This window comes from Myotis daubentonii, chromosome 3 (genome assembly GCF_963259705.1).
Source record: "Myotis daubentonii chromosome 3, mMyoDau2.1, whole genome shotgun sequence".
Taxonomy (NCBI): Eukaryota; Metazoa; Chordata; class Mammalia; order Chiroptera; family Vespertilionidae; genus Myotis; species Myotis daubentonii.
In genome coordinates, this window is record NC_081842.1 from 23,051,787 (window position 1) to 23,074,908 (window position 23,122).

A 23,122-nucleotide genomic window follows, 5' to 3' on the forward strand; every position below is an offset into this window, starting at 1 on the left:
TGGTACGCTTGAAGCTGTCCCAGAGGCTCCTTACACTATCTTCGTATTTTTGGATTCTTTTCTCATTTTGCTTTTCTGGTTGGGTGTTTTTTGCTTCTTCATATTTCAAATCGTTGACTTGATTCTTGCGATCCTCTAGTCTGCTGTTGGGAGTCTGTATAATATCCTCTATTTCAGTCAGTGTATGCTTAATTTCCAGTTGGTCCTTTATCATAACCTCAAGGGCTTGACTAGATTTCTTGAGGATATCACTACATTTATTGGCGGTCTCACCAGACTTTTTGAGGGTCTTACTAAATTTATCGGCGGCTTCTAGAAAGTTCTTGAAAAACTTTAAAAGTGTGGTTTTGAACTCTATATCCAGTAGTTTGGTTTCCTCCATTTCTGTCATTTGTGTCCTGTTTCTTTGTCTCCGCATTTTTTATGCTTCCCTGTGTTGATAAAGTGGTTTTCTGTGCTAAGTGTCCTCTAGGGCCCAGTGGTTCAGCCTCCCCAATTACCTGAGGAGTACACTCTTGGTGCACCCCCTTGTGGTCTTTGTGCACAGTCTTATTGTAGTTAAGCCTTGATTGTTGTAGGTATCACTGGGAGGAATTGACCTCCAGGCCAATTGGCTGTGAGAATCAGCTGTGTCTGCAGTGAAAATTCCTTGTTAGGATATTCCAACACATGCATTTAATATTCAACTCTATTTCTCCTGCTCTTCAGTTCATTTATGGAATTCTATATTGATGATCACAATTTAATTTTCAAGGTGCAGTTAATATCTTATTAAATCACTTTTAAAGGCATTTACACTGAATCTAAAAAATTCTGTTTGCCTTGTCGACTCTCATTCCTCTGCTTTGTTGTTCTAGAGTGTTATTGTTTGTGTTTTTGTTTTGTCTCTCATAGGGTCGGTTTTCCTTGAATGTCTGGTAATTCTAGGTTGGCTGTTCATTTTTATACTTGACAGTCCCTGTAGCCCTGCCATTTCAGCTCATTATACCCAGTTCCATTGATCGTGTCAGGAGACAAGGTGTGTTGCTAGTAAGGACACATTAGTAGCTTGTCAGTCCTTAGGCATTTGTAGTGACCAGCCCTTGCCTCACTGGGTTTATTACCTCCTACACACACTGCTTTAACCTGTGTTCAAGTAATAGCTATACCCTATTCACCCTGCAAGGGAGGTGCCATTGTTCAGCTGCTCCATTCGTAATTCCCTATTTAACATTTGCCCCAGGCAGGTCTACCTCCTGTGCTTGGTTTCTACTGATTCTAAAATTGAAGTGCCCTTGGAGTTCCTCCCATATCTGTGTAAGTCTTCTGAATATGATTGGGCTGTGATTTCTTCTAACCATTTTTCCATAGATTTGAACCCGTATGCTTGCTATTTTTTAAGAATTCCTCCACATTTCTGGTCTGTTCATGTTGGTACAATTTCAGAGGCTGAGCTACATATAGAAAAGAACTTCCAGGTGAGATTTCTACAGAGGAGAAAAGTTAAACCCTTATTAAAAGATCTTCTCTGGGAATATTAATACAGTCCTTTCTGAAAGTAGGGGATGCATTGAATACCTTTTCAGTCCTTTTTTTTTTTTTTCCCAGTTGTTGACCTAATTGATTTTCTCTCATAGGGCATGTAAAGTTCTTCCCTGAATTATTTAAAATCTGACTTAAGCAAACAGCCACAATAATCTAAAAAGTCCTATATCTGTGGAATTTTTAAGTAAAGTCAGTAAAGATGAGAATAAGTTCTCATAATATGCCCTTGACACCACATACTGAATAGTCCCCTACTTCACCCCACATCACCTCTACAGCTGGTCTTCTAATCTCCATCATTCAAATGAAATGGCCATAGGAGGCTTCTTTTCTGAAAGGAGACTTCACTTTAGAAGAAACAAAATAATATTTGTGTTAACTTTCAAAGTCCTTTTGATTCACTTGTTTAGGAAATATTCATTGAACACTAACTGTTAACCCCCAAATTTCAGCATCTTAAAAAAATAAAAACATGTTTTGTATAAGACAAGTTATCAGGAAAGCATTTCCATTCCTTGTAGAAATTCAGTGACCCAGATTTCTTTTATCTTGTGGTTCACCATCCGTAGGTCCTCTGTTCAGCCAATGAATGGGGAAAGAAAATGAGGATTACATGGGAGTTTTTTATAAGCCAGGTATGGAAACATGACACCCATCACATATGTTCCTATTCCACTGGATTGAACTCAGTAAATAGCCCCACTTAACTTCAAGGAGATAAGAACATGTAGTCTGGCTAAACAATCATGAAAAATATTACTAACAATTTCTGTCACTTACACTAATGTCCTCAGCTCTCGAGGAGATGGATATTTCTGTAATGAAGGCATAAAGTATAAACATAAACATTTCATAAGGAAGGTATTGAAGTGCCTAAGAAGCAAGGAGGGAGCAGTCAGATCCACTTGGGGACAAAAGGCAGTGGTCAGCGAAGGTTTCAAAGAAGAGCGTGCCATTTGAACTAAAACTTTCTGGTGAAATTTTCTCAGTGAAAAAGTGAGATAGGGACCCCAGTAAGAGCAAAGGCATGATAATACGAACAAAAGGCAGGATGGCCCACCAAGGCCATGTATCCTTGAAGTAATGAAAGAAGAGTGGTGAGTGATGAAGCTGGAAGTCACATTGAAGTCAGACTGAGAGGGGCTTTAGATGGCATCTAAAGAGTTTGGATTTGATAAAGATGTGGCTGGTTATCTGTTGTTTTTTTAAAAGGAGAGACTGTAACAGGATAAAACTGAGGTAACTATTAAATTTGGCAATTGCAGAGTTTTTAGGGCCTCTGGCAAAAGCTGTGAGGACAAAGTCTGTTGGAAATAAGAAGAGGCAATAACTTGGTTGAAAGAAGAGTTAATATTGTACAGGATTTGTGAGCCTTGAATCTATTTATAGTCTAAGCATAGACAAGAGTGAGTGAATCTTAAGAGGCAGAAAGAACCCTAAAGGAAATGAAAAGGAATAGATTCTAAAGCACAAGAGAATGGTTTACTTTCCATTTGAGGCAAAAAAGAAGTAAGGGTTGACTTAGATATAGAGGTGAATGGGTGTGAGGCTGAAAAAAATTAGTGACTTGGGGGAGCTGGTATGAGGTTACTGGCACTTGTAGTAAAGAAAGCATTGTAAGTTGTAGGAAATGAGCATGTAAACCAACCAGGGGTGCTGACTAAGGAGGAACAACAAGGAAGGGTCCATGTTAATTGCTAAATCACTGGTAAAAGCAGTAATGTTTATATACCATTTTGTAGGCTACCTCTGCAGCAAAAATAGGAAAAATTGGTCAGATGTATTGTAACAGGTTGGCAAAACAACAAAGGAATCAGGAAAATAAGGGTGTTAGGAGCGTGGAAGTGAAGTGGTTGCCTTGGGCCAGGGAAGGAAGCAAATCCCAAGGGTACTGTTAGCCTGGGGGTGGGGTGGGTTGGAAGAGCCAAGGGATTGGAAGTTGTGAACAAGGTTAGTGGGAGATGTAAGTACTTTTGGTAAATGCATAATCCAAAGGGGATGATCAGGAATCATAAAAATAAAAAAAGATAGGTCTTACCACTTTAGTATCGTTTTTTTGGTTCATCTAATGAGATTCAGTATCATCATTTATAAAATGGGATTGCCGCCTTTTAGAGAATATTGAAAAAATTACAATAAACTAAATCATGTATGAATGACCATACATTTGTTCCTAATCCCATTTAAATAATAATATAATAAAGCAGACATAAAGAAAAAAATGTTTCTTCCCAAGTCCCTTAATAATCAATGAGTTTATCCTAATGTCTCTACTTGAATAAATAAATTTTCCTCAAATGAATTTATTTAGATTCTTTGTAGAAAGCACACTGATTATTAATAAAATTCTCAAATGTGTGCTTTTTAAATTAATTTCCTATGCAATTTTGATATAATTCAAAGTTATTTATATAAACATACACATATGCACATACTTGGGAATCTTGATTGACAGCATGAAGTTCAATTACATAAAATATTTAACCACAGCACAAGAGCCATTTGCAGTTTAAAAAAAAACATCTAAAACAATATTCCAATGAATTGTCCATGTATAACAACAAATCAGTAAGAAAGGACAAACCGGCATAGTGAAATAGATAAATCAGATTTAGGCAGGGTAGTTTATTGAATTTAAATTGTGCCCAGTTGGCCCAAGAGCTATATATAAGCAATCCATCTTACATTGTTAATGGAGGTTCTTGAAATCCACCTGATGTTTGCATTATTAAATTTCAGTTTAATGAGCTCCGCTAATACATATTGAAGATGGTTGTAAGGAGTAGAATGTGAATCTGAGCGGGATAATTTGAAAGAAACATAAGCTGAGCATTTTACATGACTCAAGGGGTATATCTACAATTACACATATAACCAAAATTGAATTTAAATGGAATTTCTATTATCCTTGTCCTTCTACTAGGGAGAATAAAGTGTAAATGAAGTAAAAGTCTTTAGAGTTACTGGTGGTTTGTTTTTATTATCTAATTTAATAGATTCTTGCAGTGATACAGAGTGGCATAAAAGTTTTAATATTTCATGACTTTAAATGCAGCCTAAGTATGTATTAAAGCTTGTAAATGGAAACAGATGTCTGTGTAATTGGATATAGCACTTCACAACACCATTATATAAGTTTTATATTTTAAGAAAGTGTCGATATTAATGGTGAAGAAAAATAAACTTTTAAGAAAAATAGTTATGTATGTGATGTGTATTTTCTTTAAATTCCCCCTTTAAGCCAGGTTTTATACTTCTGAAGGGTATGTTGATTTTGCATAGGAAAAAGATATGCAGCAAAAACTGAAGAGCAAGTGTGTTTATTTTTTAAATCACAGTTTACATTACTGTTATTATTATAATAAAGGCTCATCCAAAGTTTAATGCTGGCACAGTTTGATTCTTTTTCTTTTGACAAGGCAATACTTTTTTAACTTAATATTTCATCAACTATAATGCTATTAGAGACTTATTTTCACTTAGTTCACTCATCAGGCAGTGAGACGGCAATAAAGGAGAATCGCTCCTTTGAGACGTTAATGCTTTGGAATAAATGATGTGCTAGAACAGAAATTTAATTAATTTACAGAGTATATTGATAGTCCCTTGTTACTGTGCTGTATATTTTTAATCTTCTTTAACATCTGTAGTAAAGTGTTTGAAAACCCCTGCAGTTGAGCAACTAGTAGATAATTAAGTAATAAGGGAAGAGGTTTCTAGAGGGAAAAAGATCCTTTTTACCAAATGCTGTCATAACATGAATAAAGAACTGCAACTATGATATGCAATGGGGAAAAAAATAATATGCTACCTAATTTGATACTGTTCCAAAGACATTGTAAGCTTCTCATATTTAAAATGTGAATTGTAGCTTAAGAATTTTTCTCTGAAGTTTAAAACAGATGCACTGTACTGACAAATCAGATGACCAAAAGCTTTCCCCAGTTCATATGCCATTGTTTAAACTTATGCTGCTTCAATTCATTTGCCTTTTTGTACAGAAATTATCTTGAACTAAGCTTCAAAGTTTTGAAATAAATATTCTAAAATTCTGAATAAGTATTGTAAATGGTATATTTCAGATTTTCAGCCCGTTTGTTTTTTTCTTCTGACAACTTCACAAAAAATATATAAGGAATTTCTTTTCCCGTTCCCCAATATTTTCACTTATGATATGGACATAAAATAAGTGCAGAAATTTTATTGTTTTTATTTCAGCAAAAGCTGATGAAGCATTGAAAGCCAAAGAAAGAAATGAAGAAGAAGCAAAGAGAAGAAAGGAGGAAGGTAAAGGCATATGTTCATTTTGTTATAAAGCATTCATTATAATGAGGGACCGCTACTGGGCATGTTTTTCTTCATTTATTTAAGAATAAACCATAAAATTTAATGAAATTAGGGGGTACCTCATGCTACTGCATGAGCCTAAACTATGACACGATATCACACTACACTCAATATCTTGAACACTAATTATTGTTTGTTAACATAAATGTTAGTTTATTAGCATCCTAATATATATTCTGGGGAAACTAGGAAGATATAAAGTTATAAAGTAGAGCTGGTGTTGGTTTGTTTCCTTCTGACTTTTATCTTTATACTTAACAAATTATCAAAACCAGTCATAGAAATGGATCAAACTTATCTGTACATTTTGATGTTTTGTCAGAGATGAAGAAAAGTCCCCATGGCAAAAAACAAACAAACAAAAACACTTTAAATAAAAAAGCTCTTAAGAGGAAACAATAAAATATGAAATGTCAGAAATAGTCATAGTTCAAATTAAGAAATTCGTGTCATAGTTTTTTAGATTAAATATTTTCTTTTAATTATATTGAAACCACCATCCAAAGATACTATGCAAAGAAATCTAACTCATTTTTATCTCCCCTAAAAATTTTTATTTCCCCTTTAGTTTGCTGTGACTTATGTAAGTGAAAATGTTGCATTCTTTCCTTCACATGGGCTTTATAGATAACTGTTCTAAATTATAGTGCTTAAAGCAAGATCCAGGCAACGCTTTCCCTGTGAGTTAAGATGATTCACTTGGACTGCAATCATGTCTCTTTACTGGCTAATTAGCAGAGTAACTATTTCCTCTGTGAGCTTTCAAGAACTTGAAGCCTGATAATGTGTTCTGAATATTGGCTTTGAATGCCATTGTCTAAATCTAAAAATTGAAAATTTTGCCATAATACATATCTTTTATGTATTATGCCAGAAACATTTTTTAATTCCCAACTTTCAAATGTGAGCTGAGAACCAATAGAACCTAAAATGTTTGAGTATGATGGATTAGAATGATTAAAAGCAGTATTCCATGAGAGCCATGCCCCAAAAGCAAATCAACAAATCAAAAAAAGGAAGAAGATACCATAACCAACCTGTGTAGATTTAAGTGGCAGAACCCAACAAATAAGTAGATTCAAACTGCATGTGGACTAATTTATATGTATAAATGTGCAGTATTCTTATCTTATTTGACCCCCATAAGTCGTGGCTTTATGTTCTTGTCCTAGATCAACTAATTTTATGGTTTAGAAAACAAGTGAATTCCAATGGCAAAAATCCTAAGTAGAAAACTCTTCTTTTGGCTTGCTGAGTGTATATGTTGACACTGTTAGTGGAAGCAATCTATCTGATTTCAGTTATGCTTATGGTCACCCATAGTACAAATAGATATACTACTAGATGCAAAATAGTCCAAGAAAATTATAATATTTGAGTGCTCCAATATTATGTGGTATTCTGATCAATGAAACTTACTAATAACATAATAGCCCTTATAAAACACTGTGGTACTGTAAATTACAAGTGTGGTACTTATTACCAACCAACATAGTGAATATATCTTGCAGTAGTTATTAGTCTAATCCCATTAACTCAAATCTTAATTGGAGTTATAATTAGTTGGAAAAGGATGGTATTGTGATTATTTTGAAATATATATATGAACACATGCCCTAGTGAAAGAAACGTTTTAAACACTTCAAAATCCCTCATTTATGCAAAGAAATCTAACAAAGTTTTAATGGTGACATTGATATTTCTAATAGTCTTTTTTTCCCCATTAAATTGGTTCAATCGTTAAAAGGATGTTTTGTTAAGGCTTTTTTAAGTAACTGGAAATACTTGAATGTTGTATTTTAATTCTTTTGAAAGTATTTTTTCTCATAGACTTTCACTAGGTCATACAGACCTTGAACTTAGTCTCTGATCTGAGAGTTATTGAAAAAGCACATCCTCCGATCATAGCTGTTTCAAGTCTGTTATCCTAACTAGTGTGGACTCTAGGATTATATAGGATTTAGTATCCACAATGCTTAGCACATAGTAGATACTCAGTTTCTTGTTTATTGCAGTTCACTCTTCATTCTTTAAATCCATGCTTACATAAATTATCTTGAGCTTGTAGTTTATTCTAAATAACCTGGTTGAGAGTGTAACCCAACTCTGTTTTGTCCCTTTTCTAAGACAGGACCTCACTCATTTAGTCTATTTCTCAAAAGAATTAGAGCCATTCAAAAAGAAACCAATGAATTTCAAAATACTGTCAATGTTTGCTAGTATGAATATATCAAGTTTTTATCTGAGCTCACTGAATTTTCTGTGCATACAAAAAACATAAGAAAATAGATTGTATTTGAAAGGCACAGATGTACATTTGTAGTACTACAAATGTTGAAGGAAAATTCTGGTAAAATAACATGACAATAATTTTAAAAGATAAAACGTGTTTCATTCAATAGTTTTCCTTTGCTTATACTTTGTAGGTAAAAGAAAAAGTAAATCACTGGCTACATTCTTTTTTTTAAAAAAATATATTTTATTGATTTTTTTACAGAGAGGAAGGGAGAGGGATAGAGAGTTAGAAACATCAATGAGAGAGAAACATCAATCAGCTGCCTCATGCACACCCCTACTGGGGATGTGCCCCACAACCAAGGTACATGCCCTTGACTGGAATCGAACCTGGGACCCTTCAGTCGGCAAGCCGACGCTCTATCCACTGAGCCAAACCAGTCAGGGCACTGGCTACATTCTTTGTTGTTGTTGTTTGCTTTCAAAATGTTTTCTTATCGGTTGCCTAAACACTTGAATGCTATCAAGTTGATCTTTCTGAAAATGATTAATGTATAAACTACATTTATTTTCCTTATATACTTAACCTAGCTGCAATTAAAATCTGAGCTAATCTATATGTGTATGTGTATATATTTCTGTATCTGAAAGAATAATAATCTTTAATTTCCAATCTATAAGCCACTAGTAATTCACGCTATCATATCATTAATATAGTTCATCTCTTAATTTCTCAGTATGCTAATATACAGCCAGGATTGAAAGCATTGTTAAAATGTAGGTAGATGTTATCTACCCAGCTCCGTTTATCCATTCTCTGTTATCTCAAAAGAGCTACTATTTTAGTATAGCAAGAACTGTGCCTTTCAAATACAATCTATTATACAACCCTTTTCTTTGAATGTTCTTAAATCAATATCATAATTATCTTTGCAAGTATTGTATCCAAGATCAAAGTTAAGCTACTCACCAAAACTTGCCTTCTACCCTTTAAACGGTGGGTCCCCATTTAGAGTGCTCTTCATGGTCGTTGTACAGCTCAATAGATTGTCCTGAACATCACCAGTACATTAGAATGGACCCTCTTTCTTGAACCATTTACTCTATCTCTTTCCATATTAGCTGTATTATGTAAAGGGTACATTATTTAGTAGTAAAAGTCAACTGAATATTTAAAGTTGAGGTTTATAGTTTCCTTTTTTAAAACTAAGCACTGTTTTCTAATTCTACATTATATTTTAGGGAAAATGAATAGTATTAAATCTTTCTTATTCTTTGACCTACTAAATACTTGAGTTCTACTTTCACTTTTTTCTCTGTGTTTGAAAATCTTCAGACTACATAAAATTAACAATCATTTCAACCCTTTTGACTTATTTTTGTATTATAAATGCTTTAGCATAACTTTAGATTTTCTGTATTTTATTTTTATATTATTGTATGCATTTAAGCATTCTAATTATGTTTTTAATCCAGTTATAAGCATAATAGTCTTTTTGCATTTTAATTTCTAATATGAATTTATATGTGGCATAAGTATAGTAGCTTTTTCATTCTTTCTCCCCTTGTGTTTATTCACAATAGCTCTGCCCATCTGTTAGTTTTCTATTTCAAATATTTTTGTTTCCAAAAGTATTAGGCAACCCATTCTAAATTATCAAGGCAACAGTGGACAGTGATAATAGGAACATAATATGAGATAGTTCAAGTTTCATTTGTTTCAATTGAAATTCATCAATCCTTTTGCCACATCCTATCCACAAAAGGGAAAATAGATTAGCCTTAATTTTATCTTTGTTGTTGTTAATCCCTTGGCCAAGATGAAGGTAAAAGTACTATTAGCTAAAAGGAAAAACAGGTGCCAGGCAATGTTCTAAGTACTTTACATATTTTAACTCTCTTAATCCTCATGAACTCTCTGAGGTTTGTGCTGAATTATCTCTGTACTATAGGGAGGATAGGAAACTAAGGTACGGAGTGCTTAATAACTTCTCTATAGCTAATAAGTGGTGAAGCCAGTACCCAATATATGTGACTCCAGTATATATTCCCCTTCTTTAAACAGCCTACACAAATCACAACCTTTACCATTAGTGTTCAAATAAATATGATTCAACTCAGTCTCCTCTATCCTTTGCCTTCCTCTCTGGATCTTGCCCTTTAGCTCTTAAGCATTTGTTTACTTTATTTTCTTATCCTGAGATCTATATACCCACATTAGGTTGACTCACTTGGGTTTCTGGGGCACCCAACAAGTGAGGTACTCCAGTAGATGCACAGTTTTCTTTTTTCATAATCTCTGTTCGCTTTTCTCCCTAGTGACTGGCTTGTCTGTGTGAGTCACTCACTTGTCAAATCCACACCAGCCTTCAGAGCCTGGACCAGAGCCAGACCTGAGCATCTAGTTTCTCAGGTTCCTTTCTCAGAGGTCCCGGCTCTCCTAGCACTTATAAAACACACTGAATACCAAGTCTAACCACACTCGGGAGAGAACTGTTACAATCCCTTTTTTGCCTCCACTGTGGTTCCCTGCCTAAGACCAGAGAAGAAGGTGAATGTTTGGGATTCTAACTATCCTTTATTCCTTCTGGAGACCCTTTGTAAGAAGGTTGGAGTGAAGTTAGTAGGGCAAAGTTAACAGGTGCAGAGTTATCATTTGGGACTCACTGTTTTAGTTGGCATGTTGACATAAGTAGGTTAGATAGAGAAGTAAGGATCATCCTTTTTGTCTTGTCCTGAATTGGCTACCCATTGTAATATTAACTTTGTAATACTATTTCTTTATTAGGTTTAAATATATGAAAATTTATCCCCACCCCCATACCCTCTTTGTCTTACTATATTAGGTAGTTCTATTCCAAGATTTAAAATATCCCTTTAAGCCCTAACTGGTTTGGCTCAGTGGGTAGAGTGTAGGCCTGCGGACTGAAGGGTCCCAGGTTCGATTCCGGTCAAGGGCACCAAAAAAATAAATAAATAAATAAATAATATCCCTTTAGGAAATTTGTGTTCCTGTGTATCAGATTTAATAGTCCTATATTTTTCATAATGCAGTATTTTTTTTAAATGACTGAATAGTGCCTTAACACATTGTTAAGAGCTGTTTTCTTTAAGTAAATTAATCTGCTTAGTTTGAATGCATTGCTTTAGTCCATATTTTTTCAAGTTCTTATTTACTCAAAAATCACTCCACAACAAGCACTCAGTTATTTAGCCTCGCCATCTGTCTTACTCCCTCGGCAGTGATTTGTCCTTTACCGTCCTCTTGATTCCAAGTCTGCAAGAACTGATCATAAATAGTTTCAACTTTTCTTTCATACATAGTTTCATCTGTGTCATATTTCATATCATTTATTCCTTAATTTTGAAGCTTGTGTACTAATAAATGTGTACTAATTCATTTTTAGCTAACTTTAAAAACGAAAGGCTCCCTCCTTATTTTCTTAATAACTCATTGATAATGTTTTTGCTTCATATGCATTCAGCTGTACTCTGTATGGACTTGGAAACCAGTTTAGATCACATTTTATTTATTTTCAATAAGATGTTCACGTATATGGAACAAAGATGTACTGGTATCTATTTAACCCTTAGTAGGCCTCCAGTGACCAACCATTGTGTATTTCTTCAACTGTAAATTTTCAGTGCTTTACACTCACAAATTTCAAAACAAACTCAGAGCTACAGCTTTCTTTTATAATCAAATACTTCTGAAATAAATTAAACACTAGGAAGCTGGCATACATATTAAATGCCCACAGGTGTACAATATTGGGAGTAACCTAGGGAAGCCATTGTGGTATGAAGGTCAATTGTACTCTAGTGGAAATAGCCCTGCTTCTTCTAGCTGAAGGAAATGAATGAGGTTCAGAATCCCAGCTCTGCCATTTACTGGCTCTGTGACCGAATAAGTCCCTTAACTTCACTATGACTCTAAAGAAAGAAGATGATAAAATCTGCCTACAATTGTTAAAAATGGAAATGGCATATAGTATTTAAAAATTACTTTAGAACTACATAGTACTGCATACCTCAGAATTACAGCACAAAAGAGTATCATTATCATCCTTTTAGCATGAATTTCTTTAGTATAAGCAAAAGAATGTGAAAGAAACATTTTAAACAAAGTTATTTATAACTTTGATAAATTCAAAAAGTGCATTCTGGGCACTGTTCTAAGCCATATGAATAGAGCAGTGAAAAGGGAAATTGAGGCCCCTGCACTCAAAGAGCTCACATTCTAGAGGGGGAAGACAGAAAATAAACATGAAAACAAAAGTATAGTATATTCAAATAGGGGTTAGTGCAGCGGTTCTCAACCTGTGGGTCACGACCCCTTTGGGGGTCAAATGACCCTTTCACAGGGGTCGCCTAAGACCATCCTGCATATCAGATATTTACATTACGATTCATAACAGTAGCAACATTACAGTTATGAAGTAGCAACGAAAATAATTTTATGGTTGGGTCACAACATGAGGAACTGTATTTAAAGGGCCAGAAGGTTGAGAACCACTGGCTTAGTGTTTTCTCATCCTCTGTGTGACCTTAAGGTGGACCCTTAAATCCACTTTCCTCATCTATACTAATAAAAGGGCAATATGCTAATTAGACCGGATAGACTGGACATCATTCCAGACGTCCTTCCTGACAAAGCCAGGGCCCAGGCGAAGTCGCCTGGGGTCCTTGGTGCCTGCAGCTGGCCAGAGGGAGGAAAGCTCGGGTCCCGTGTGCAGGGGCTGAGGCAGAGGCGGTTAGGGGCAATCAGGCAGGCAGGCAGAGTGGTTAGGGGCGATCAGGCAAGCAGTTAGGAGCCAGCGGTCCCAGATTACGAGAGGGTGCAGGCAGGGCTGAGGGACACCCTTCCCCCCCTCCCCAACATCCTCCCACCCCCGCATGAATTTCGTGCACTGGGCCTCTAGTCTGTTAATAAATAAGGATGATCTAACATCTAAGAACATAGTTGTGGTATAGTAGATTTGAAACCATTGTATAGACCAGTGATGGCGAACCTTTTGAGCTCAGCGTGTCAGCATTTTGAAAAATCCTAACTTAACTCTGGTGCTGTGTCACATATAGAAATTGTTTGATATTTGCAACCATAGTAAAACAAAGACTTATATTTTTGATATTTATTTTATATATTTAAATGCCATTTAACAAAGAAAAATCAACCAAAAAAAATGAGTTCGCATGTCACTCTGACGCGTGTGTCATAGGTTCGCCATCACTGGTATAGACTTATAAAATATTAGTTGTTCTTTTGTTACTTATTTTAAAAATACTTTCACTGGCACTCCTCAGTATTCATAGGTTAAAAAAGGAAATCACAGTGGAAAATATAAAACCCTATATCAAAACTTGATGGGAAGAAGGTAATATGGTCAGACTAGCTTAATTGAACTTCCCCTCCTTTTCAGAACAGATAGAAAGGCTGGCCAAAATGTTAAAATATGTGTTTGAAGGCATCAGAGAGTTACTAAAGCAGTGGAGAAGTATGTGTCCCATTTCCAGGAAAGAAGGTGGAGCTCAATATTTGGAACCAGTTTCCCCTTAAAGATGATTCCAGTGGTGGCATCTGTCTGCCACTTTTTAAAATATTTTTATTAATTTCAGAGAGGGAGAGAGAGATAGAAACATCAATAATGAGAGAGAATCATTGATCGGCTGCCTCCTGCATGCCCACACTAGGGATCAAGCCCACAACCCGGGCATATGCCCTGACCAGGAATTGAACCATGACCTCCTGGTTCATAGGTCAATGTTCAGCCACTGAGCCGGCCAGGCTGTCTGCCATTTTTTGAAGAAGTTACTGAAAGGTTAGAAATCTGGGCAGACCTTCTGCGAGACTAATGGAGCTCTAGGGACAAAATCTAGACTTCAGAGCCAGTCAAGGAAGGGAAAACTCTGAGAAAACCACCAGGCTTTGGGTTGGATTCTTAACAGGTTGCTCCCTAAAAGTAAGGATGAACCAGAATTAGATAGGCCCCAATAGGGACTGGAGCCCAGCTTTGAATCTCCATTCCTGATTGATTTAAGATGATTTAAGCTTACTATTGCCCTAGTCAATTACCAGAGCAGACATAAATTCTTTCTGAAAGAAGGTAGCATTATATAAGCCTCAGATTATCTTTATAATTGTTTCTGTCTGACTTTAATTAAAAATAACCAGGCATGTGAGATAACAAGACAAGATGAAAAATCATGAAAAACAAGAGGACAAGAGAAACAACAGTTAATAGGAATAGATACATAGGATCAAAATAATGGAGTTGTTAAATACAGATTTTAACATCACTGCTTAATTTGTTCATGAAAATAAAAGACAATTTCAGATGAGAATTGCAAACTATTAAAAATAAAAAGTAAGTATTGAAAGTACTGGAATATACATTAACTGAAATCAAGAACTTAATGAGAGCTTAAGCTTCAATTAGGCAGAACAGAAAAAATTAATGAAAAGAAAACATCTTGAATGAAGCACTGAAAAACTATAGCATGGAAAATACAGGAAGGAGCTAAAGAAATATAAAGGGCATGATGTAAGTTTTACATTGAATATAATTGTAGTCCCAGAAAAATACAGGATAAGCAGCATTTGACAGGAAATGGCTGAGAATTACCCAAAATTTCAAGACTTCAAGCTACAAACGAGTGAAGCATGACAAACTCTTATCAAGTGTATATACAAAGAAAATTGCACCTAAGCACATTACAATAAAAGTTATATAGTCCAAACACAAAGAGAAAATCTTAAAACAGCAGATAAAATAGATTCTAATTCAAAGGCATTATTCACAGTAGTCAAAAAGTAGAAACAAAATATCCATCAACAAGCTGTATTCTAATAGTATTCTAATAGAATACTATTCAGCACTAAAAAGGAATGAAATACTGATACATGTTACATGTTACCACATGAATGAGACTGAAAAACATTGTGCAAGGTTGAAGAAGCTAGACACAAAAGACTGTATCTTATATGATTCCATTTATACAAAATGTCTATAGAAGCAGACATATAAAAATCACACTAGAAGTAGGAATGGGGAATGTTGGCCAAGCTTCAGTTGGCCTCTTCCCATGTTCAAAAAAGAAGAGGGGGTTGGGGACTCCTCCTGTAGGGGCTTCACCTGTGCAACTCTCTATACCTGGAAATTCTCCCTCTTCTTTGCCTGGCTAATACATCTCAATACCTCAGCTGTCAGCTTAAATGTTATGTCTTCAGAGGAACTATTTTCTTACCTCACAATTGAATCAAGTCTTCTTATGATACTCTCTTCTAGCATCTCATGCTGTGTTTTCGTAGTATTTATTACCATTAGTAATCATTTGTTATTCAACAAGTGCACTATTCCAGTCCTAGGCTACAGTAGAAAACAAAACTTGGAGCACATTATAGTGGAGAAAGATATATAATAAGCAAATAAGTAAATATATAATAATGTTCTATTGGTAAGGAGAACAATAGAACATGATGACAGATAGGTTGGGGAGGGATGTTGTTTTTATATAGTATCTTCAGGAAAGGTCTATAATAATATGATATTTGAGCAGAGTTGTGAATGAAGAATATACATTCTTTTCAAAATAATACATCCTTGGATTCCTCTTTTTCTTGATAAATTGCACTCTTGTAAATCAATATTCTTAAAATTTGAATTGTTCGGTATTGTGTCTGATAATTCTTCAAAGAAGAAGATGCAAAAATGTAACTAGTATAGTTATAAGGCATATTCCTATATAATAAAAGCCCAGTGACCATTACGGCAAAATGACCAGAACGACTGGTCGCTGTGACATGTACTGACCACCTGGGGCGGAAGATGCTCAATGCAGGAGCTGCCCCCTGGTGGTCAGTGCACTCCCACATCAAGAACACAGTTCAGCCAGAAGCCAGGCTCACAGCAGGAGCCTCTCCCACCTCCGTGGCAGCAATAAGGAGCAGTGAGCCAAGCAGTAAGAAGAGAGTAGGCAGGCGGTAAGGAGTGAGCAGGTGAATGGTTAGGAGTGAGGGGTCCCAAATTGTGAGAAGAATGTCCTACTGCGGGTTTAGGCCTGATTGGGCCTAAACTGGCAGGCAAACAATCCCCGAAGGGTCCAGGATTGTGAGAGGGTTCAGGCCAGGCTGAGGGACAGCCCCCCACACACGAATTTCGTGCATCGAGCCTCTAGTCTATACTAATAATAGACAAATATGTAAACTGACAATCCCTCCGTGACACCCACAGCCAATCAGGAATGAGTATGCAAATTAACCAAACAAAGATGGCGGAGATGTGGCTAGCGCACAGGCACGGAGCAGCCGGGGGCAGGGTGGGACACCTGCCCGCCGCGGAGCCGGGTGACGCTGTGGGCATCCCCGGGACCTTGCCAGCTCTGAGCCTGTGGCCAGCGCACATGCGCGCCGGCACCAAGCAGCCGGGGTCCTGGGGACACCACTGTGTCCGCTCTTGTCAGCCTGGCCTGGGGTCAGCTGGAGTTCCCAGTCCCTTTGGTTTCTGCAGCCCCTGGACCAGAAGCAGAAGCCCAGAGCGTGGGGAGCACCAGGAATGTTGGGAATCATAGTTCTGGTGGCAGATGCGTTGCAGGATCTCCTAGACACTAGAGCAAAGTGACCCTGGAGCAAGTTACTGTTGTGGGTGGGGGATGGAGGGAAAGCAAAGGTGAAAGACATAAGTAAAGTCAGAGTGTAGAGGAAAAATTAAAAGGAAGATATCCTGCAACTTCTAGGAAATCTCCACCAATGGAGCAAAGGGAAAAAAAAAGACCTCTATTATTCTGTGAGCACCAAACCAAACTGGGTTGGGGTCTCAGACAATTCGCTCATATGATTGCAAAGACAGACAGAAACTCCCAGATTGGAGAGGGCTCCCCTGAGGGCTCCCAGATTGGAGAGGTTGCAGGTTGGGCTGAGGGACCCACCCCCGTTGCACGAATAAGGCATTGTAACTATACTATTTACAACTAACACATGTAAATTTGTATTACATACCATGTTGTCACTCCAACCACTTTGGAAAGTTAAAAAATATTAGCATTTTCTCCAGAATGTCAGAATCACTTTACATTATTACCAAATTCTATCCCATATCTATGAACTTATATAAAATAAAGACACAGTAGTAATTTCTTTTGTAGAGATGGCAGAGAGTCAGAAAAGAGCCTAATATGCTAAAACAAGAAAAATTTTAATTTTCACACATAATGAAATTGAAATGCTTAAACATCATACAAAAACACAATTCTGATTACTTCTCTTCCCTTCCTACCTTAAGTTATCAATCTACTCATTTTGATGTTCATCTTATACATCTGTAGAGAGCCATATGTTACCTATTGAGAGTTATTTTTTACTGGTAAGGACAGTCTTGTGTATCTACAGAGAATATATCACTTTTGTAACTCCCTCTCCCCTTCTCACCAGGTTTTTTTTTCAGCAGTAGCTTAAACTAATAAGGTCAAAACCTGGGTAAATTTCTGAGGTAAAGAAAAGCTAGTTAGTAGAGATGATTATGAACCACAAATCTGGTCTGTTTTATCCTAGAAATTATTTTCAATTTTAATATATGATTCTGCAGTAGTTATTTTCAGAAAGAAATATATCTAGGGAAAGAGGTTGAAAATGGAGAATGCTATTGATTTCATTATTTAATATATAGAAGGTTGTTAAATAAAATATAAAAGGGGAAAATTAAGCAGAAGAAACATATTAACAAAAAGAAAACAAATTTATGGAAGATAATCAGCATCATATGTCATTTTATCATTGTGTGTATCCTTATTTTTGGAATGACTAATTATAATAAACTAGAGGCCCAGTGCACAAAAATTTGTGCACTATGGGGGGAGGGGAAGGGGTCCCTCAGCCCGGCCTGTGCCCTCTCACAGTCTGGGACCCCTCGGGAGATAACGACCTGCTGGCTTAGGCCTGCTCCCGGGTGGCAGAGGGCAGGCCCAATCCCTAGGTGCAGCCCCTGGTCGGGCTTAGAGCAGGGCCAATTGGGGAGTTGGGGCACCTTCCCCTGTCATGCATAGAGCAGGGCAGATTGGGAGGTTGCAATGCCACCCTCAGTCAAGCTCAGGGTAGGGCCGATTGGGGGGCGTTGGGGCACCGCCCCGTCACACTCAAGGCAGGGTCGATGGGGAGGTTGCGGTGCCACCCCCTGTCGCGCACAGAGCAGGGCCCATCAGGGGGGTGGGGGCTCCGTACCCTGTCATGCACAGAGCAGGGCCAATCAGGGGGTTGGGGCGCTGCCCCCTGTCACGCACAGAGCAGGGCCCATCAGGGGGGTGGGGGCTCCGTACCCTGTCATGCACAGAGCAGGGCCAATCAGGGGGTTGGGGCGCTGCCCCCTGTCACGCACAGAGCAGGGTCAATCAAGGGGTTGGGGAGCTCCCCCCTGTCACTCACAGAGTAGGGCCGATAGGGGAGTTGGGGCACCACTCCCTGTCACACTCAGGGCAGGGCAGATCAGGGAGTTGGGGCGCCGCCCTCTATCACCCACAGAGCAGGGCCGATCAGGGGGTTGGGGTGCCACCACTGTCACACTCAGGGCAGGGCTGATGGGGAGGTTATGGCTCTACCCCATCACACACAGAGGAGGGCCCGTGGGGGGGGGGGGTTTGGGGCGCCGCACCCTGTCACACACAGAGCCACAGGGCGATCAGGGGGTTGGGGAGCTCCCCCCTATCAGGCACAGAGCAGGGCTGATCAGGAGGTTGGGGCGCCTTCCCCTGTCACGAACAGAGCAGGGTGGATAGGGAGGTTGTGGCCCCACCCCTTGTCACACACAGAGCCGCAGGGCGATCAGGGGGTTTGGGCGCTGCCCCCTGTCATACTGATCCCGGTGCCAGGAGGCCTCTCGGCTCCGCTGATCCCAGTGCTGGGAGGCATATTACCCTTTTACTATATAGGGTAGAGGCCTGGTGCACAGGTGGGGGCCAGCTGGTTTGCCCTGAAGGGTGTTCTGGATTAGGGTGGGGGTCCCCACTGGGGTGCCTGGCCAGCCTGGGTGAGGGGATGATGGCTGTTTGCAGCTGGTCACCCACCCTTCAGGGTGGGCGTCCCCACTGGGGTGCCTGGCCAGCCTGGGTGAGGAGATGAGGGCTGTTTTCAGGCCGACTGAAGCTCCCAACTGCTCCTTTTTTTCTCTTTTTTTCTTTTTTATTCTGGGCCAGCTTTAGCTCTGGCTCTAGCTCTGAGGCCTCTGCTGCTGAAAGAAGGTATCTGGTTTGTTTCAGTTCTATAATTGAAACACTGTATAACTCCTGCTCTGAGATCCCGGGCTCGCTGAAAGCAGGTTTCTGGGGTTTTGTTTAGCTTCTATATTTGTTACAATGTTTCTTAAACTGCAGGCTCAGAGGCCGGCAAAGCAGGCGGGGAACGTTGGTTTCCTCTGTCACTGAAGCAAGCAAGCCTCATGTTAGTTTCAAGCTGCCTGGCTGCCGGCCGCCATCTTGGCTGGCAGTAAATTTGCATATCTCGCTGATTAGCCAATGGGAAGGGTAGCGGTCGTACGCCAATTTCCATGTTTCTCTTTTATTAGATAGGATTATATAAATCCATTGGATTAATGAGATAGTATCAACCAAATAACAGAAGCAATTGCTTTGTGGGCACAGTCATCAGAATATCCTGAGAGCCCTTTAAATATAATACACAGATTCGCAGGCCTCGCCTCAGACCAGAAGAATCAGGACAAACCCAGTGGTGGTTGTGATTTAACCAGCCAACCAACGCCAAGCCGTCAATGGGCATTTTTGAACCACTGCTCTAAACCATTCAATTTTGTAGCTAAGAATTTGAGGTGGTATATTATATTCTTTACACATGAGATTGGCTTTAAGGCATCCAAGTTATTTCTCCTTCAATGGAATGGGTTTTCAAAACATACAATGGACTGAGTCTCGTGACCTTATAATGTCACCCAATCTTGTTTTTGTTTTGTTACTAAAAACAGCTTAACCAAGCTTGATATCCCACTTTGTTCACCAGATATGATCCCAAATGCCTAACAATACTAACAGAAATATAATCCAGCCTCCAAAGATTGAGTGTTTGACAACATGTAGATTATTCAAAAGATTGTTTGGTAGGCTTCGAAAATCATATTGTGGTTGTGTGGTAGGCTATAAAAACCAAAGTATTAAAGCATCGTCTATTTCATTTGAATAAGTGATATTTGAAGACACTTGTGTGTTCTGGTTTGTTGTTGTTTTTTTCTAAAATCAATCACATTATTTTTAATCTGTCTCAGCAGAATTATAGAACCTTAAATACAGAAACCATGTGATTCATACTTACTTTGTAATCTCAGGCTTGCACAGTACCTTACTCAGAATAGTCACTCCTAGTGTTTGCTGATAATATTTTCCCATTAGTGATGCCTCTACACTGAACTAACAAGCCTTTTACCTGTGACATTTTGTAATAAACCACAATGACTTGTTAGGGCTGTCAGGTTGGTGATATTGCCGGTAGCTGTAAAATGACTTATTTAACTGATCCATCACAGCCTTAACGTTGGCCTTATTACTAACAGATTTTTGAGCCAATAGGTATCAAATGCTATTCTAGAAATCCAGATTACCCCTCATTTTCTCTTCATTTTTAAAATTACAGATCTTGTTTCAAAAAGCTTTCAATGTTTTTTATTCAAAAGTATATTTTCCTTAGCGTAAGTCAGGGGAAACTATTTTGCAGCTGCAGGTTCATCTTTCACATGTATTTTCTTATTGCTCACCTTTGGAACCAGGCAAAACTCTCCTAGCATATAAAACTACACAGGGACCTAACCGATTTGCCTCTGGATAGAGCAGCGGTTCTCAACCTGTGGGTCGCCTAAGACCATCAGAAAACACATATATAATTACATATGTTTTTGTGATTAATCACTATGCTTTAATTATGTTCAATTTGTAACAATGAAAATACATCCTGCATATCAGATATTTACATAACGATTCATAACAGTAGCAAAATTACAGTTATGAAGCAGCAACGAAAATAATTTTATGGTTGGGGGGTCACCACAACATGAGGAACTGTATTAAAGGGTCGTGGCATTAGGAAGGTTGAGAACCACTGGGATAGAGCGTCGGCCTGCAGACTGAAGGGTCCCTGTTTCGATTCTAGTCAAGGGCATGTACTTTGGTTGAAGGCACGATCCCCAGTAGGGGGCATGCAGGAGGCAGCTGATCGATGTTTCTCTCTCATCAATGTTTCTAATTCTCTATCCATCTCCCTTCCTCTCTGTAAAAATCAATAAAATATATCTTAAAAAAAAAACTACATGTGATGAAAAATCATACAAATAGGAAATGAGATTTTTTTCCCCCCTAAAAATTAAAGTTGTTCATCTGTTAGTATATATGGATGGAGTAAAATTCTAACTATAATTTAAAGAAATCTGTGTTATTTTGGAAGCTGTGGAATCAGTTACTTTGGAAGGATAGAGATATATCATAAATTACTTTGGACTTCTTTTAAAAGACCTAAAGTTGAGGCCAACCAGTTAATCATTTTTAAAGTATTCTAGTTTCGCCCTGACCAGCATGGTTCCATGGTTAGAGTGTCAGCCTGCACACCAGAGGATCTCAGGTTCGATTCCTGGTCAAGGGCACATACCTGGATTGCAGGTCTGATTCCCAGTCCCGTCAGGGTCGTGCTGGAGGCAACAAATGACATGTCTCTCCCACAATGATGTCTCCTTCTCCCCCCACCCCGCACCCCTACCCCTCTCCCTTTCACTCTAAATAGCAATGAGTAGGGGGGGGGGGAATAAAGTATTCTCTCTAGATTAATTTAGTCTTTAATTAGCCTGGTCACTTAATTAATTTAGAATTTAATGTATTTAAACTCAAAAAGATATTTTAAAGACCTTCCTTTTATTGCTGAAATATCTATGGAAGTATTTGAAGAAAAAAAATGTATGCATTGAATTTTAAAGTTCTTTGAGAAAATTGGTGTCTTTTTGTCCTAATTTTTATATTATAGTCTCGTAGATGAAAATTAAGCAAATTATAAACACCCAGCCTGCTCATCAGTAACTGACATTTGGGCATAACTGTGTAGTGTATTGAAATCTTATTATTAAATTTGTGCATTTTTCATGAATTGGTCTTTGAACTATTTTACTTTGAATTGTGACTATCACAAAAACTGTAAATGCATGTGAATTTGGTTTTGGTTTTGGAAAAATACCACCTTAATTTCACTTCCACTGCAAAATAAAACAAGATTTGTGTGTGCTTTTTTAAACTCTCATATTGTATTTAAAGTCTGTGACTGATTACAGAGCTATGTTATAATGCTTTTAAACATGATTTAATTCATTATCACGAAGTGGCCCTAACCGGTTTGGCTCAGTGGATAGAGCATCGGCCCTCGGACTAAAGGATCTCTGGCTCCATTCCAATAAAGGCACATACCTCAGTTGCAGGCTCCATCCCTGGCCCTGGTTGGGTGCATGTGGGCGGCAACCAATTGATGTCTCTCACATCAACCTTTCTCTCTCTGCCTCTCCCCCTCCCTTCCACTCTCTAAAAATCAGTGGAAAAATTCATTATCATGAAGTGACTATCCAGGATTATTGTAGTCTGTATAATCCAGAGTATATCATCACGGCTATATTTACATAGGAACTCTGTGAATCTCTGAGGAAGTGAAATTAGAGATCCTTAAAACTGCTAATTTGAATCAAACTCAACAAAATTAAGATTTTTACATACAAAATTTAGAAGGAAAGACAGCTCTGAACCCTTGGGAGCAGAAAGCCACCTTGCTATTTGAGGAAAGACACATTTGAACTTTATTCTTTTTTTTTTTTTTCTTTTTTCTTTTTTTTAAAAAATGTATTTTATTGATTTTTTACAGAGAGGAAGGGAGAGAGATAGAGAGTTAGAAACATCGATGAGAGAGAAACATCGATCAGCTGCCTCCTGCACACTCCCCACTGGGGATGTGCCCGCAACCCAGGTACATGCCCTTGACCGGAATCGAACCTGGGACCTT

The 23,122-nt window shown here is 38.1% G+C and overlaps 1 protein-coding gene across 1 annotated transcript in view; it reads left to right on the forward strand.

The window, feature by feature from the left end:
• Positions 1-23,122, forward strand: part of RSRC1 (arginine and serine rich coiled-coil 1) — a 365,275-nt gene that overhangs the window by 301,802 nt on the left and 40,351 nt on the right. The window contains exon 7 of the mRNA XM_059686888.1: positions 5,743-5,811. Within this exon, the coding sequence (XP_059542871.1) occupies positions 5,743-5,811 (69 nt within the window). The remainder of the gene's footprint in view (positions 1-5,742; positions 5,812-23,122) is intronic.